Here is an 18,922-nt window from a genome sequence, read left to right on the forward strand (position 1 = left end):
TTGCCCAATGCTGCATTTGTAGATATAATGCAGCTTGATACCACGTTAACTATCATGGTGCCATCCTATGGAATCCTGGAATTTGTAGTTTGTCTTGGCAGTGGATCTCTTTGACAGAAAAGAATAAATATCTCAAAACTACAGTTCCCAAAATTCCATAGCATTGAGCCCTGTCAGTAAAAGTGATGTCAAACTACATTTTGCATATGCAGCAATAGAATCAAGAGAAGCACTTATGTATTCAATAAAACAAAAGAGTAAAAAGTGAGTCTCACACTGTAGTTAGGTCCCAGAGATGAGGGGGGGGGAATCTGTTCTCAGATTGAAAAATGGATTTCCTAACAGCTGGGAACCTCTGTCATGAATAATAAAAGATCAGTAAGAATTTAATGTCATTTCCTCCTGGTATTTCACTTTCTGAAGAGTTGTGAAGGAACTATTATGCAGAGAGAAAATACAGTTGGCCCTCCACATTTGCAGCTTTGACTTTTGGAGCTTTGCTTATTTGCAATTTTGATTAATATGTTCTCTCTAGGAATCTCTTAAGTCCTCCAACACAATTTGGCTGGAAGCTGACATAATGTTGTGCTGGAGAACCTAAAAGTCCCTAGAGAAAACACTTCCCTAGGCATCTGTAGGTCCTCGAACGTATTTTACAATCAATCTCTGGCAGACGTTGACCACAGAGTTGCACTGGAGGACCTTGAGATCCCTAGAGACGTGTTCTCTTAAGTTAAAAATAATAGTGTGTTTTTTTAATTTGCGTTTTTTCCACATTCATAAGGGTCCTTCACCGCTAACCCCAGCGAAGGTGGAGGGCCCACTGCACAGGTTTTGGAGGGCAAAACTCTGTGTTTTTTTCTGCACAGAAAGAGGGTTTTCTTGAACAAAACCAGTGTCTTCTGAATAAAGAACAGGATTTTTTTTAGCAGAAGAAAATAAGTGTTTTCTCCATATGATAATTTCTGAACAACATTTTCAAGTATTGGAAGAATTCAGAAGAGAAATATTTTACTTATTTGTCCCCAATTCATAGAAGGAAAAAATAAGGATTTACATAGCAATAGCAATAGCAAGTACATTTCTATGCAGCTTATCTGTGAACTAGCACTGCCTAAAGTGGCTTACAATATCTAAGCCAATTGCCCTCAACAAGGTGGGTACTCGTTTTACCAATCTATGAATGGATGGAAGTCTGAGTGGATCTTGGAGCCCTGCCTAGGATAGAACTCACAACCTTGTGACTGCAGTACTGGCATTTAACCATGGCACAAGCAGGGCATCCCTATTAGGGCCTGTCAATTTTAAAAATGCAGAAAAGATTAATAGGTTGTCAATCTTAAACCAACATGTAATTTCACAAATACGATTGGAATATCAGGAATGCATTTGTATATTCCTGGATGGAACATAAAAAGGAATTGATAGGATAGTAATTTTCTGCTAAATACTGCAGTTTGCCTTCCATATCCACAGATTTATTATTCATGGATTCAACATCAACAACTCAAAAATATTAAATAAATTCCAAAAGCAAGCCTTGATTTTGTGATATAGTGAATGCTATATGTTGGACTTAAACAATCCCTTCCTATGTAGAAACCAGGGGGCAGTACAGACAGACGGCTTCGTGACATCCGTTTTTGCCCCGTGTCTGTGCTGCAGCATCCCCATGCTGAAGCACAGACGTGCCACAAAAAGAAATTCATATAAGGGGCACCATTATACTATGCCACTGTATTTAATGGGACTTGAGCATCCATAGATTTTGGTATCCACTGGGGGTCCTGAAACCAAACCCCAGTGGACACCAAGGGCCCACTCTAATAGTAATCATTAGTAATAATAATTAGCAATTCAACAGATTACCGGAAAGGCTTTTCTGGTAATTCTCTTCAAAATAATTAAACTGAAAGTAGGCAGCCTAATTAGCGTGGATTTAGTAATTCTGCTTTAAATCCATATGGCCTGAAACCTATTGTTGGCTTCAACTAGAGTAGATTCACTGAATCAATAGGATTTACTTATGTGTTGACTCACTACTGAAGAATTGATTCAAGAGTTCTATTTTAGCTAGGACTAATCAATAGGATTCAAGGCATATACCATTACCTCCTAACCACTAACTTTTAATTTAAAAAATAAAACCTGATTGAAATTTGTTAATTTATAAAAGTTGTCACAGGGTAGTTTATAAAACATTGGAAAGACTGTGAGAACGTAAGATATTAGCAATGATGACAGCTCCAACTGAGAAAAAAAATGAGGCCACTTCCAGAATAATTAGATTATGTGTTTTATCGCAATAAAAGGTACAATTTTCAATTAGTCAGTTTAACCAAGAGCCCTGGAGTTAGAGTGAATAGATGATCGCTCTCAGCACTGACTTTACAAAGTTGTGTGTGACATCTGGACTACCATATTCTTCGCCTGCAGACATTTCCAATATGGCGGACCCCATTCAGTGCTGGAATATGGTGAACTGTAACAAAAGATGAAATATTTTCATCTGTAAAGGGATAATCTGCTGTAGTAGTATGAGAAGATCAAAGGAGAACGTCTCTGTAAATTATCTTTATGTTCCTTTGAACTGTGTGATTCCTACCACCAGCCTCAATCCTGACGCAGGTCTGAAGCTGGTGGACTTCAGGAAGATAGCATAATAAGCTTCCTCCCAGAAATAGCCAGGACAGGGTAGGTGATATTTTGTGATGCTCTAAAGTATCCGGGTCAGGCCTGCTCACTATGCTAAGCAACTAGGATACACACTTTTCTTGGCTGCTATTACTTCATGTCTATCATCAGCTGCACAAAGGAGCGGGACAGAAAACCTAACTAGTACAATGCTATGCCTTCTCTCAGAATCTTGTATTTGTAATTATCTCTGTCTGGCATAAAGTAGATACTGATCCATCTTTGCTGGTAATTAAGTCCTGCTAGTCCAAAGGAGAGTTGCACAACCTAAGAACGGTTCCCATGTCAAGAAATGACAATAATCGGTTTTTTTTTTGTGGATTTTCCGGGCTATGAGGCCATGTTCTAGAAGAGTTTTTTTCTGATGTTTTGCCAGCAGCTGTGGCTGGCATCTAGAGAGAATGCTGAAAATTCAGAGAATTGCCAGGCATGTGTGTGTTAGAAGCTGGAGAAGGTTGGGGAACAGTAAAATTCACCTTTGTCCTATCTCCTCTGCTTTGTTTCAGATTCCTGTACTTCTCACCATATTCGAACTGCAATGTTGGGGAAAGGGTACATGCAACATGGAATTTGTTCCTGAGTGGCATGCTGCTTCATGTCAAGTAGATTTTCACTGGGATGTCAGATCCTTTATGACCCATGACTAGCAAGAAAGATTTGCACTTTATAAATAATATTTCAGTGTCTGAGATGCTTTGCAGTTCTTCCTTTGTTCATCAATAACTCTACGATGCTGAAAATCCAGGTCACTCTATACCCGGGTAGACAAGAAGATGAAACTGAGGAGTAATGATCTTCTCAAAATCACTGAGTTGACAGGTGAACAGGATTTGAAAACCTAGGTCTCCTGTGATAAAACCCCAAACTCTATCTGAATTATCATTGTTCAAACCCAACACTCTTTCTGTATATAATATGCTCACATGTAACTAAGATATGGATATGGCTTTAAAAATCATGCACCTCTGTTTACATGAACCAACAGACGTGAGATTGTTGACCCACTCAGATGTATCCTAACACCTGTCCCTATTTACTTGTCCATCTTGGGACAGTTTTGCAACTTTCCAAGATAATGCTGTCCTCTGATGAGTTCTCCACTCTCAGACTAAGACCCTGTTTGACGCTTGAAGCTCCACTAACACACTTATGCTGTAGGTCTGGGAATGTGGTGGCAACCAGCCAAGAGACAGCACAGTGGGAGCTTTGCTGGAGATCTCACATCCAAGCAGCAGCCATTGTGGTCAGAGGGGACTGTGTCCAGGTGTCATTTGGCTGCCTTTGCAAAACTGGGGATAATATTGGTCTGGGACAGTAACTGGATAATTGTTGTGGGCAGGGAGAACATTTATACTTGTGTAACTTCCAGTAGTGTAAGTCACCAAGAGGATTCCAACCTAGAGCTGCAATTCCAGACTCATACACCTGGGAGCAAGCCACAGTGAAAAGAAACACTTATTTCTGTAAGGCAAGTACAGCAATACAGTCAGTGTTTACATGCTGTTTTATCCCAAAGAAAAAGCAAAGGGTTGTCACTCAGTGGCAGGGTGTGTGCTTCATAGGGAAAAAAGTTCCAAGCAGAATTTCTGACATCTGCAAGTAGGGCTGGAGAAGTCTTCTGTCTGAAACCATAAGGGACCGTCTTATATTGTGATTTTTGTTTTAACCAGATGTCTTCCACTCACCCCCACTATTCTAGCCGTCTCATGATATCACACTTACTTAAAATGGAAACTGTGAAGGATAAATAGGCTGGTATCCAGCCTTGTAATGCAGTCTGACCCCACAGTGCAATTTTCTTTTACTCTCCAAATTTCAAGCATTGTAGAGACTGGGAAACAGAAAACCATTCACACCAGGAGCTTTCCTATACACTGTGTTCACATTATAATCTGCTTAATCTGTATTTAATCTCCTTAATCTGTATTTCTAGGTGCCCTCCTTAAATTTTAAGTGACTGTGATGCTAGAATTTTGGGGATTTAAGGAAACATTCAGAGTAGATTATTATTTGAGAGGGAAAAATGCCCTGTTTACCACCACAACCCATAGCTAGACCTCAAAGATCACAAAAGGTCTATCGCACACACATTCATACTGTCTTTCACACAGTGACAGAACACTACTAATGCTGTTTTTAGCTTCTTTTTTTAAAAAAAAAAAAGAGGAGGCAAATTTACTAAATGACCATTTGCAGAGGATACTCAAAACCCTTTGAGATGGCATGGTTTGTTCAGAATCTGCAGTGCTAAAGCCTTCTAAACCTCTGTGGCTGAGATTCAGTCTGTACGCTTACTCATTGCAGCCGACTGTACCCATTAAGCCTTTGGCAATGCATTCGACAATGCTCTCCCTGTTTACCTCTACTAATTCCCCTGCTGGTTTGTGTACATTGCTACCTCTGGGTAGAAAGGGTGCAACAGGAATGCGTGCCCAGGGAACAAAAAAGCTGGACGAGGAAGAGGAGGAGGAGTCTATCTTATCTGCCCCCCAAAAGAATCAAGTGAGTAGGAATCTGATATTCTGCTAAAATATCCAGATATACATATTAACAGATACACAAAATAATTGTTGAAAAGGTTGGGTTGAGCTTTGGGAACCAATCCCTCCCTCCATGTTTTGAACTTCATGGTTTGCCAGAATGAGTCCCCTTTCTGTACCACTGGTCATATTTTCCATGGGTACATATTGGAAAAGGATTTCCCTGGAAAGGAGATCCTCACACATTTAACCTTCTTGCCCCTCTTCCATTGGGTGTTGCATGCATGCATGCATGCAGCAGAGCATATTCTCACAAGAACTTGAGAAACTAACCAAGTTAAAAACAAACAAACAAATGAAAAAAGATGACCCCAGTCCCATCGTCTTCACTGGTACAGGCCTGGCAATACTGTTCTTTGCAGAACAATTCAAATATGCCAAATCATGAATTTCAGGGTATTTGGGCTAAAGATGTTTCCTCTAAAACCACTACCCATAGAGGGACTTTTAGTCATGCTTTCAAAAAATGGGCAAAAGATCAGCTAGCAGTTCCCTGTCAACAAAACAATGCTTGTTCCCCAAGTCGGTGAAGAAGGGGGTAAAAAATGACTGTTAAGAGTAGCCTTTCCATAGCTAATGATGGCTGAAAATGAACAGGCAGGCATCCCTTGGTTCATTTAACCAAATAGCAGCACAGTCTTAGAAAGCTGAAAGTCTAATTCCACCTCCCCTCACCTCGCACACGCACCAACACTGGCACAGGCACACATCAGAGTTAAACTACATGGTAGATCGATCCATAAATGCAGCATTTGAAACACACAAATAACCTTTTGTATGCTGTAGCACATAGCACTCTATTCCACCCCCCTTCCTTTTGCCACAAAGAGGCAATTAGAAAGAAAGAGCATATGTCCAACACACTAAGCATTATTTTAATGCAGAAGGCTAAGGAAGTCAAACAGTATTCAATCACACATGAACTCAGTCATATCTGCAACAGCCTCACTTTTGCTTGTGCAAGGGGGAAAACAAGCAAACAAGCACAACCGCCAAAAAAAAAAAAAAAAAAAAAAGGAAAGGAAAGGAAAGGTGAAAAGAAGAAGAAAGCTTTGCTCTCCCTGTCATGCCAAAATGAGGAACCAAACAGAGTGCATACACCACACACCTCTCTCTACCAAATGAACTGAAAAGTCAAAACAGCATCTCAAACAAGAGAGTATAATCCAAAGGTCATCCTTGTAGATCTCCCTCCAGTAAAAGTCAGCCGACTAGACAGGTCCACCCACCCCAATCTGATTCCTTAGGTGCCTTATAGATCTTGTATACAGAAAAAGGAAGGAAGGGGATTCGGGATTTTCATCGCATCTTCGTTAGCATTGTCTTGTTGCCGTAGCTGTCGATTTGGATGTGCGTGTGTGTGTGTGTGTGTGTGTGTGTGTGTGTGTGTGTGTTGAGCAACAGCGAGAAGGCTTTAAAGTATTTTCCATTTCATCAGAGAACATATATTCCTTTACTGGTTCCCTAAAATGTTGGTTTTTATGCCCACCCCTTTTTCCATTTGCCCATGTCTGCGAAGCACGGCGCAGGCATACAATCATGAACAGCTTACGACACTCAGTGAGCGCTAGGTGCCTCTGCATGCTGTAGCAACATACTGCTTGGCTGGAAGGAAGGGATTCGTGCTGTCTCTCTCTTTCGCTCTCTCTTTCTCTCTCTGCTCTAAGCATCTTCTAGCAAGCAAAGCGAACCAAGAATGGGAAATAAAGCCATCTTTAGCCGGTCCGGTCATTGAATGAATTGTAAGCTGTCTCAGTGGAGTAGAAAGGTTGGTTGCCGCTCGTCTCCAATGATGGACATTACAGAGATTGTCAAATCCTGGGGAGCCGGTTAAGTAAAGAGTTTTGGAAGGGGCTTCTTTGCTTTCATTTTTTTATCCCCCCTCCTCTCTTGCTCCCCACGTCACAGTATTAACTGCAGAGGAAAAAAGGACGGAGGGGGAGAGGGAGAAAGGAAGGAATGAAGATCAACCCTTATGCCCATACTTCTGAAACTTGAAGGTCCTGGGAGTCAGCTTAAAAATCAGGGAGGACCAATATTTTTTTTGGCTTTCTTTCTTTCTTTTTATTTTAAAGAGCTAGCTGGACATGCCTCTCGCCCTTTGAGACGGAGCAAAGTGAGACATTGTGAGCCTGCCAGCCTCGCAGAAAGCTGAAAGAGACAGAATTTGTAGCAACAGAGAGCTCTTTTAAAGCTCTGCATATAATTAAGTCCAAACACAAAGGAAGCCGCTGAATGGAGGTTGTCACTCTCTGGAAAAGGGTGGGTAAGGCACTTTTTAATTTCATTCTTTCATGAAGAGAGAGAGATTTTTCTTTAATTGTTCTTTTCTTTGCTGCAACATCTAAAATGGACAGAGTCCCTTGTACCTTTTGAATGTCTCTGAACTTTAATGCTATACAGATATCTGCATGCAGTGTTCTTTTTTAAACAAATCCCCAAAGAGAAATATTTGGCCCAATGATTCTCTTATTTTTGCCTCGTCCTGTCCCCTCGTCCCCCGTTTTACATACAATATGATGTAGAATTTGTACAAGAAAGGAAACTGACAAACAAAAGATTCAATGGACATTCTCAAGCACATTTGGGGATATTCTCGCTAATGGATTTCCTTCTTATTGGTGTCTGTTTAAACTGGCTGCTGAGGAAGCCCCCAGGGTTGATCCTGTGTACACTGGGTATCTTTTTCAAAATGCTTCCAGCCGTGAATAGTGGGTGTCCACAGCTCTGTCGGTGTGAGGGCAGGCTTTTGTACTGTGAGTCGCTGAATCTCACAGAGATGCCGCACAACCTGTCGGGCGTGATGGGCTTGTCGTTGCGGTACAACAGCCTCTCTGAGCTGCATGATGGACAGTTCACAGGGTTAATGCAACTCACGTGGCTCTATCTGGATCACAATCACATTTGCTCAGTGGAGGGAAATGCCTTTCAAAAGCTGCGGAGAGTTAAAGAACTCACTCTGAGTTCCAACAAAATCACACAACTGCCCAACACCACCTTCCGGCCCATGCCGAATCTGCGCAGTGTGGATTTATCCTACAATAATCTGCAGGCTTTGGAGCCGGACCTGTTTCATGGGTTGCGGAAGCTGACAACTTTGCACATGCGGTCCAATGCCATCAAGTTTGTGCCCGTTCGAATCTTCCAAGACTGCCGCAGCCTCAAATTTCTTGACATAGGATACAATCAGTTAAAAAGCCTGGCTCGAAACTCATTTGCAGGCTTGTTTAAACTCACTGAGTTACACCTTGAGCACAACGACCTGGTAAAAGTGAACTTGGCCCATTTCCCAAGGCTCATCTCCTTGCATTCTCTCTGCCTACGGAGGAATAAGGTCAATATTGTGGTGAATTCCTTGGACTGGATATGGAAATTAGAAAAAATGGACCTCTCGGGCAACGAGATTGAATACATCGAACCTCATGTTTTTGAAAGTGTACCTCATCTCCAGTCCCTTCAGCTGGATTCTAATCGACTCACCTACATTCATCCAAGAATCCTCAACTCCTGGAAATCCCTCACTAGCATCAGCCTTTCTGCAAATGTCTGGGATTGTGGCCGTAACATTTGTGCCTTGGCCTCTTGGCTAAGCAACTTTAAAGGCCGCTATGACAGCAACCTGCTGTGTGCAACCCCTGAATATGCACAGGGTGAGGATGTCTTAGATGCAGTCTATGCTTTCCATTTATGTGAAGATGCAGCAGACCCCACAACTGATGTCAACCTGCTCTCTGCTGTAGCAAACAACAGTGACCAAATGTTCAGCTACAGCCCTGCCACTGTCAACTATGACATGCAGGATACTGAAGGAGACAGAACAACAAATGCCGTTACGGTAACTAAACCCAACGAGAACGCAGAGAATGCGGTTCAGATTCACAAGGTGGTAACAGGGACCATGGCCCTCATCTTCTCTTTCCTTATAGTGGTTTTGGTGTTGTACGTTTCATGGAAGTGTTTCCCAGCCAGTCTTAGGCAACTGAGACAGTGTTTTGTGACACAGCGTAGAAAGCAGAAACAAAAACAAACCATGCATCAAATGGCTGCTATGTCAGCCCAGGAGTATTATGTTGATTACAAACCCAACCACATTGAAGGCGCTCTGGTGATCATTAATGAGTATGGATCCTGTACTTGCCACCAGCAGCCAGCAAGGGAATGTGAGGTGTGATTTAACTCTTTTCCAGTGGGGGAATTTAACTGAGTGTGCAACCAAATAGCAGTGGGCCAATAAAAAGACAGTTGGATAAGGGTTGACTTTTGCTTACCAGTGCCCATCTTTGATGAAATTGTTTTAAAAAAGAAAAGAAAAGAGGAGCTGTCCAAAAAGACTTGATATTTTTAGCTTTACTGTGGCTTAATACCTTCATGACATTCAACTTTCAAAAAGAGATAAGATATTTCACATAACAGCTCTCTTTAAAAAAATCTGTCAATAGTCCGGGGGGGGGGGGGGAATCCGAGAGTGTAAAGAAAAAGTACCAATTATTGATTTTTTTTGTAAAACAACAACAAAAATATGTTTAAAATAAAAGCAAAATAGCATTTACAATTTTTATAGCCTGGTGTACGTTACCTGAATCGTTAATCTATACAGGGATGGGGTGGGAAGCATGCTTTTCATTCTTCTCACAGAGGCAGAGCCAAGCTACAAAACCTTGTTGCTAAATAAGCCACATAGAAAGACTTGTTTGAATTAGCTTGATGGCTTGTTAATGTTCTGGCTAGTTGTACCATGTGACTGTTGAATTTTAAAGTGTGGCACTCAAAAGTATTTTTCTCTTCTTCTAATGCTATCTGTACAATCCATATATAGTCTACAGAGGGTTTGGGCTAATGAGTGAAGCTTTAAGTTTCAATGGCAGTTATGTCATTTCTCAAATCTGTACAGGGCTTAAAAATACAGCTTCCCTGTAAATTGCAGTAAGAAACAACCACCCCCTCCCAAATGCAGTTCCTCTCATCTTGCATCAAAATGGTCCTCATCTCAGCATCTCAACTGGTACTCCAGGGGTAGGGATGAACAGAGCAACAGAGAATCTCTTTCCTATTTTCCATTTTTTCCTGTTCTTGTTGTGCCCCACATTCCCCATAGGTTCATTTCAGATCTCATATCCCTCTCTTCCCACTCATGGTTTCATGTAGTAGCCCTCCAGAATCAGAGCAATGATCATTCTGTGCCTCACAGAGCTCAGAGGAATGGTGAGAGAGCCCAGATCCATTTACAGCACCTAGAGCACTCTCAGTCTTGGTGTTCTCTCCTCTCTCCTCTCTGTCTCTTGACCAGGCTGGGGGGGGTGGGGTGTAGAATCGTAGTCTCCAATAAAATACAGAAAGCAATCTTTAGGCACAAGGTGGGTAGAATATACCACTAGCAGCCATAGCAAGCCATTGGGGAAGAGAAGGAGTGATGCATCCCAGATGGTCAGAAATTATTAGTCAATATGTAGGGTGAATGGAGAAACCAAGTATGTATTTAGCTTGTTCCGTTAATGGCTGGTGTACATGTCATTGGATGCACAAACTTGCTAAGAAAGCCATATTAGGGTACTGTTCCTGTACTCTTCTAAAAAGGAATTTCACTTGCTGCCTCCTCTCCCCAAATTTAGAACCACTCCACCCCCCTAGCACACAATCAATCCATCAAGTGTGCTTTTATAACAGGCTGTGGGTCGAAACCTTACGTGTTCTTTTGAAAATACAAAATCAGACAGGTGTGTCCTTTTCTCTCTCCTCCTCCTCTTCTCCCTCAACCTCGATCTCGCACAAGCATGCACACATTTGCATCCTCATGAGCATCTGGAGGCTAGCATGCATGCATACACAGACACAAACACCTGTATCTCATGTGTGACAAAAGTAAATGCCATGGGATTACCTTATATTTAATTAACTCCAAATGTCAGTGCTTTGAAGCAAATGAATGTATGAAGCTGCCAAGTGATGCCTGTTTCAAGAAGCTAACAAGGCTTGGGGAAGGAAGAGCAGGAGGGAGGAGTATATAAAATATAGAGGAGGCAAGAATGAAATCAGACTTTCTTTCCCATATTTCACCCAACCCAAAGCAATGTCCTATAAAGCTGACGCTGATGAGGAGAGCTTCTTTTACAGGCTCCTTCTCCCTGCCCTCCCCACAATGGTCTTTGCTTTCAAAGGTTGCATGGTCATTTGCTTGCTATTATTTGGTCTGGCCACCCATGCAACATGATCACATCACAACCTCAATTGAACTATTACTGATAGCTATGGCTCCTTCCCCTAGGAGAGGACAGATTCTTCACTGCAAAACCCCACCCTGAAACGAAATGTGCCTGTTACACTTTTTGGCTAGAGGTTTTGGCAGTAGGATGGCTAGAGGCAGCCTCCTACTGGAACAGAGGTGGCATGATAGCACTCACTTGTTATTTCTGAAACAGCTAACCTGCCCTTCCCTTCAGTGCTAAGTTAAGAGGAAACCATGCAGAATCTGTTAAAAATAGCCTTTCTTGGAGAGCACCCATTAAGGCACTGGAAGACATAATTTTCATTCAAATACTCCTCAAGACCATATAGATCTAACACCCAAGTCTAGCACTAATACCTCCATATATATATATATATATATATATATATATATATTTTGTTTGGATGGTGTGTGCAAAGAGATTCCTGTTAAGATAGTGGAATGAATATCTACCTAGTTATCTATCTATTTCTCTGTCCATGAATGACAGCACAACCCCACCCAAGAATGATAGATCACCTCTCAGGGGCGCTTGTTGTTGTTGTGGGATTAGATTGCTAAGGGTGGTTCCTGAAAACTGCATATCTTCCCTGCATAAGACTGAGCAATTCTGAACGCCCCCCCCCCCCCAAAAAAAAAATCAGGTATTGGTAATGATATGCACATATGCACAGGATGGACAGAGAGGCAGGTTGAAATGTTACCTTTCCGAGCACTTCTGGGCAAGGAAAAAAAAATAGAAATTAAAATAGCTTTGCTTCTTACTAAAATTGGCAATTTAAATTCAGGTCCTGTAAGCTCTTTCTCCCTAAATGAAGGCTTTGCCATCTATTTGCTCCTCTGCATTTTGCAACACAAGCTGGCAGCCCAAGCTAATACTAAAATGTATTAATGCCCTACTTTGGAAAGGTGAAGTGCTTTGCAGAGTGTGCACTTTTGTTATTTCACTTAAATTGTTAAAGAAACGATTACCAGTTACTTTTGGGTGCTTCTCCAAAAAAGAACAAAAAGTGGGAGATGAGTGATATAAAAAGGGAAACAAAATGCAAAACAGGATGCCTAGAAAATTTCATCATACAGGATGAATGCCTACACAGAGAGCAAATAGTCTGCAACCTAACTAATCTTTTTGGCCATGAGGGTTCAGTCTATGTCATTAGGGAAAAAAGGAGGGAACGATACAAAATTCCATAGGCAGCTCCCAGGACTATAAAAGTTAGCATAAGAAATAAATGAAGAAAAGCAAACCAAAAGGGCCAGCATTAATTTCCTGCAGTGCAAATAAGATTGCAGTCATTCCCACCTTTCTTCCAGGCAGTTGTCAGTGATCTGATTGAATGCCACTGCATTTATTGTACACGTGTAGCGCTCCCAACAGGAGAAATAGCTTTCTCACAATCCTTTTGCAGTTCACATATTGGACTCATAGATTTTAATTGCTGAAAAGCATCACCTTTCTTTACCCCATCACATTTTTCCACCAAACAAGCCCACCCACTAAATCCTTACCTTCCAGGGCCTAAATGTATGGCATTCTGTATAGGTCAGTATATAGAAAATGAAGAGGGAATTTGACCCAGTGCCTAAGGCTGCACTCATTGCCTTTACTATAAGGTGTAAGGTACTGCAAGAGTCCCCAGGCAACTGGGAGCTACACTATGTGCAGCAACAGCTATTTTCCCTACCGTAGCCCAAGGAGAGGTTCCCAAGTGGCAGGGAAAAGGGGAAAATTTGGAAATATATTCCAGAGATTGTGAGTTCATGGCAAGCAAGCAAATGTACTGAGGAAGGCACAACATGCATTTTCTTCAGGTCTGTTGTGCCTTCCTCTGCTAGGAAAGACGATGCAGAACAAAGCCCCACTTATACCAAATGCCTTTCCAAGAAGCAGTGGGGGCAACTTTACTTAGAGAGCAGATAGTAGAGAAGGAAATGGATTCAGCAGGAGAAAAAAGAGGAAGGAGTGAGGGAAGTAGAGGCTGTATGCAGGGACACAGAGAGAAAAAGAGAGAAGGGTTGAAATGCTTAGGTGAAAGCACAGAAGTGCTGAACCTAAAGGATCATAGTGTGTATGTAGAGGAGTATGTGTCAAGCAAATGAGGGAAGTCGTTTTACAGAAAATGTAAAGAGAGATAGGAAAGCCATGTAAAACCAAATAAATAAATAAATAAAATTTGCAGTGGAATAAGGATGCAATAATGATAGTGGTGTTATTCATTGCAGCTTGAGTATCTTTTCTCCAGATGTGCCAAATGTGCCAAAATCTAAAACTGTTTACATGGATAGCTGACATAGTGACACCTTATGGCTCACTTTACACTGAAACATTTGTTTTTCAACCACAAAGTTATTTTTAAAAATGTCATGTGTAAAACTACCTTCAGATTATGTGTATATGAAACAATTATTTTTCATGTTTAGACTTGGGCTTGATCTCAAAAGTATCTCATTATGTGAAGTCGAAGGCTTTCATGGCTGCCATGCATAGTTTTTTGTCAGAGAACATGCCAGCCACAGCTGCTGGTGAAACATCAGGAATAAACTCTTCTAGAACACAGCCACATAGCCTGAAAAACCCACAAAAACTATAGCTCATTATATATATGCAAATATTCAAAAATCCCCAAAATCCAAAATCCAAAATAAAGAACACTTCTGGTCCCAAACATTTCAGATAAAAGATACTCAACCTGTATTAGTATTAGAATTCTTGATTGCATTATACAGAAACTTTATGAAACGTTCATAGAAGAAGTAGGGAGCTTCACAGACAGCTATGGAACATAACACAACTGCACCAGCTTTCTCCCATTTGCCACACTGGGATTTTACAGTGGAAGGCCTTGGAGAACCACAACCAACACAACCAGCTACAATTCCCAAGGGCTTCTAAGGTGAAGTCTGGGCAGCTAAACCAGTTTATACTTTAGATAGCGTAAGCTCCAGATGCCAGAAAGCTTTCTTGCTTTCCCATTTTCACTGGAAGAAGGGGCTAAGAGCCCCAGAACACATCCTTTTCTTCTTTGTAAAGTCAATTATGTGTATTTAATGCCACATACACCATCCCTAAGAAGCCTCCTAAGAGCTCACAGATGACACCCAAGTAGGTTTGTTTTTCTTAAAACCTTTAAAACATGGCACTTTCGAATTAGTGACACCTAGGAGATGAATTAAGAAGGCAATTGAACTGATAAAAACATATTAACATATCACCAGCAGTTATTGCAAGAGGCATCAAATTGAGTTTTTGTTCCAAGACAGAAAATGGAGTAATTATCCTGGTTATCTGCTCTGTACCTCTATCCTCCTTCCCTCCACTGTTCAAAATATAGAACATCCTTTATTTGTTCCTTTTCTTTATAAGTTTGCTTTCTCCTGTGGAAATGCTCTTGAGGAGGAAGGGACATGGCTAACAACACTTGAAGACCAAGGTGAAGCTCAATAGATCTTCCTTGGCTTCAGCAAGGGATGAACTTATTTACTCTTAGGATCAGCTTTCTCATCATCAGTCATCAGAGGAACAACAAAGGAGGGGGAAGATAGAAAGAGAAAGGAATAGAAACAAAGTGGTTTTGTTCTTGCCTCCCATGGATGAATTATTAGCAATGCCCAAAGTCCCTCATTGTCCTTGTCCAATGTTGACCTTTTCTATACATGGCCATGTCTACAAAGGCCAATGGAACCAGTTTCCCCTGTCCTTTGCTGCAATCTGTCTTCACGAAGCAGGGCCAAAGTCATCCCTACCTTTAATTAGTTTAGAAAGACTTACCTTTTGCTCTGGATTTTGCAGGAAAATCTGGAGCACTCTGGAATGAGACTGTTTACAGTGTCCCACTGTGCAAACCAATGTTGCCGCCACTGGTGTCAGTCTGTCCCTCTGAAGTCACAGTGAGGTGCCCAGCCATGTGATCGATGATGGGTACCTCAATTTCAACAGAGGGAGTGACCACACCAGTGACTCTGGATGGCACAGTGGGACCTATGTGTAGACAGTTGCCTGGCATTGCCCTTGGATGTGGAGGTAATGGGGGAATCCAAGCAATTCTGGGACCGGAATACTCCAGAGCCAACCCAGAGTATTCTTGGCGATGTAGAGCCTTCCTTAGACTTGTAGTGTTAAGAAGCTGTGCCTTCAGGGTAAAAGAGCTTTGTATATGTGTTCCCTGCTCAGATCCCTCCCCTTCCCTCCATCTCTTATTTATTTGCCTGGTCTCTTTATTATTTGTCACTGCAGTTTTGAAACCTCCACTTCTTCCAGGCAGGAAACTCCTTTTTCATTCATTTGTTTCTCCTTCAAAAACTGCAGCATGGAAAGCTAGTGTCGGTCATAAGAAGGCGAGGAGAGAAAACAACCTAGTCTTAAGGAAAAAACAATCTAGAAAAGAAGTAGTCCCATAATGCAGCCATGTAGTCTTCTGAAAAGGCAAAAAACTATGGCATTGGGTGGGTAGCTATGGGGAACTCAGCTGAGTGCAGAAGAACAGTATCATTTCTTTCCTTTTTTAAATGGGGCTCTGTCTGGTTTTATAATGAATGCATTTGTTGTGAAACCTGGTGAATGTCCCCAAATCAGAGGCATCTACTTTTTTTTAACACCCTCCTTTTTAAAAAAATATGATCATGCCATTTTTGGTATTCAAGAACACACACTTTCCCCTTTTCCTTGCCACTTAGACCAATTTTTCTTCTTGTTCTTGTTCTCTAGTATCCCTCATCCATAACACTCTAATTTCAAGAGGAGAGGAAAGAGGAAGGAAATGGCAGGTTGTTTCTTTTTTTTCTTTTTAACATTTCCCTGATATTTAATGAAAGGTAAAGTAGCAAAAAAGAGACAAAGAGAGAGAGGCAGAGACATAGAATGAGAGAAAGATATGTAGGATAAGAATAAGCTTAGCCAGATTTGGTCCAGAACACACAAACACACACTCTAGGCTTACTTCAGTGAATGACAGCATCTTTAAGATGTGCCTATTTTAACAAGATCATGTCACACATGTTCTTAAATTTTGTTGTTTTCTTCCCACAAAGGCATGCAAAGTAAAAGTACTTCAAATATATTGATTTTTTTTCAGTGCATGGAAATTAAGTTGTTGTTGGATCGTCATCATCATCATCATCATCATCATCATCATCATCATCATCATCTATATCTCACTTTTTTTTATATCCCAGGACTAAAGGTTTGAGAGGCAGTGTACTGTTTTGAGCACTGGACTACAGCTGCATCTACACTGCAGAAATAATGCAGTTTGATACCACTTTAACTTCCATGGTTCAATGCTGTGGAATCCTGGGATTTGTATTTTCTTGTAGCACTGGAGATATCTGACAGGGAAGGCTATATATCTCACAAAACTACAAACCCCAGAATTCCACAGCATTGAGCCAAGACAGTTAAAGTGCTGTCAAACTGCATTAGTTCTGCAGTTCAGATGCAGCCTATGCTTCTGGATACCAGAGTCTGAATCTTCACTTGTCCATGGAATCCCACTGAGTGACCTTGGACACATTGTCTCAGCCTGAGAGGAAGGCAAAGGCAAGCTCCAGCTGAACAAACTGCCAACAAAACCCTTGATAGGGTTGCCTTAGGATTGCCATAAGTCAGAGGTGATTTGAAGGCACACAGCACTACCAACAACAATGTTACTCAAGGCTTGCAGAGCAAGAAAGAATTGAATAGCACCTCAAGGACCAACAAGTCTTGGTCTTTTCCCCCCATACTATTTCATAAGCAAATGCCCACTGCATCAGATGCAAAACAGTGGCATATTTTACATTGTATTACGAAAATCAGTATAGTACTGGGAAAGTAGTGTGCTGGGAAAGCTAGCATACTGTTGTAATTAAACCTAGAGGCAAGCCAAAACTTCACTTTCCTATTTGTGAGAGAAACAAGATATAATTGCTATCACCTTATACCACTTACAATATTGCTTCAGGGAAAATGCAAAGAGATGAGCAAACATTGATCATTATGCAGAGGAAAGAAGCCTAAGCAACTGGTTAGTACTGTCTTGCTCCCCATGCTGTATTGCCCTATATAAGTGGGCAATAATCCTGCTGCAATACAGAAAGAAGAGAGATATGATTGTAGCTCCCCAACATACATCCATGCGCTATATGGTTGACAGCTATACTACTAGCCTTCACAATGCAGCCCAGTAGAATTGGCAGGACAGCACTGTAACATAACACCTGCCTGGTGATCCCTGATTGACTAGAATGGTGCAGGGAGAGCAGATGGAAAAGGAGTCCAGAGGGGGATCAGAGAGGAGTCACACACTGCAGAAATATAGCAGTTTGAAATCCCTTGAATTTCCATGGCTCATTGCTTCTAAATAATGGTAGTGGTAGTTTGGTGGACCTCCAGAGCTCTCTGATAGAGAAGGCTAAATATCTCACAAAACTCCAAATCCCAGGATTTCATAGCACTGAGTCATGGAGGTTAAAGCAGTGTCTGACTGCTTGACTTCTGCATTGTGGCAGCAGCCATGGTACATGTATACAGTCATGTCAAAGGAGGAAAAAAGGAAAGAAGGATGAGAGAGAAGTCTTTCCATCCCATGGGACATTTTGCTCTTGTCCACTTCTTCCTATTCATCCCCCAAACAATGCAAATCTGCCCCTGCTAAAGCAATAAACCCAGCAAGTCTTTAGTTCAAATTATAACTCAGTCATGGACATAAACACATTTGGTGGCCTAATCTTCCCGAGCTTTCCTTTCTATCATGTTGGCTCAGCCCTTCTCTCTGTCTGCAGCATGGTGAGTTGCACCAGCTGAACTGTCATGTCACCCAAAAGCAGGGATGTCACAAATCTTGGTTGAGTAAGCCCATGAGTTTTTGTTCACTCGTTGTATGAATTTTCAAATGAATAAACTGAATTTTTGAAGGAAAAATGTTATTTATAAGGGATATATCCATATGCTGTAGAAGACACTGTCTTAGAACATTCATTCTATCTTACACATATGGTGGCCCTGTTTAGTTGTCTGTCTCCAGTCTGTCTATCTACTTAACCATGTACTACCCTCCCATAACCATCTGTCCATATATCCAATAACTATTGACCTATTCCTATCTATCTATCTATCTATCTATCTATCTATCTATCTATCTATCATCTATCTCTGTTCCTTCCCACCCCAACACTGAGCAATTAGGTTATTCATGGATCAATGAGTATTCAGCAGTAGAAAAATAATGAAAATGTCACCCTCCTGAAATTATCACACAACATTAGACATAAGGAAGGGAGGATGCATTCTATTGCGTTACTTGGGGGGGGGGGGATTGAACTGCACAGAACTTTGTGAATTTAATGGTTTGAACACTGGACTATGACTTTGGGGACCAGTATTTGAATCCCTACTCAGCCACAGAAACACACTGGTGACCATGGAGAAGTCATATTCTCAGCTTCAATGGAAGGCAAAAACAACCCCCTTTGAACAAATCTTGCCAAG

At 41.3% G+C, this 18,922-nt stretch overlaps 2 protein-coding genes across 8 annotated transcripts in view; one reads left to right on the plus strand and one right to left on the minus strand.

The window, feature by feature from the left end:
* Positions 1-18,922, minus strand: part of LOC149313245 (catenin alpha-2) — a 609,699-nt gene that overhangs the window by 219,214 nt on the left and 371,563 nt on the right. The window contains exon 1 of one of the 7 annotated variants that reach the window (XM_089526344.1): positions 15,227-15,278. The exons of 4 other annotated variants lie outside the window; for them this stretch is intronic. Coding sequence is in view for 1 of the 3 variants with exons in the window: in XM_089526342.1 (XP_089382468.1) it covers positions 6,833-6,904 (72 nt within the window). In the remaining 2 variants the exon portion in view is untranslated. Of the gene's footprint in view, positions 1-6,832; positions 6,977-9,810; positions 9,830-15,226; positions 15,279-18,922 lie in introns of those variants that run through there. 2 more of the 7 variants (XM_089526343.1, XM_089526342.1) reach the window with 2 other exon arrangements.
* Positions 6,789-9,790, plus strand: LRRTM1 (leucine rich repeat transmembrane neuronal 1). Its single transcript, XM_089526346.1, has one exon. It carries the CDS (start codon positions 7,837-7,839, stop codon positions 9,403-9,405), a length of 1,569 nt encoding a protein of 522 aa, XP_089382472.1. The 5' UTR covers positions 6,789-7,836; the 3' UTR covers positions 9,406-9,790.

This window comes from Sceloporus occidentalis, unplaced genomic scaffold (genome assembly GCF_023333645.1).
Source record: "Sceloporus occidentalis isolate IW3139 unplaced genomic scaffold, rSceOcc1.0.p SCAF_5, whole genome shotgun sequence".
NCBI lineage: Eukaryota > Metazoa > Chordata > Lepidosauria > Squamata > Phrynosomatidae > Sceloporus > Sceloporus occidentalis.

Bases quoted from the DNA above. Each gene is read 5' to 3' on its own strand.
- LRRTM1 (XM_089526346.1), top strand. From the start codon at position 7,837: ATGGATTTCCTTCTTATTGGTGTCTGTTTAAACTGGCTGCTGAGGAAG.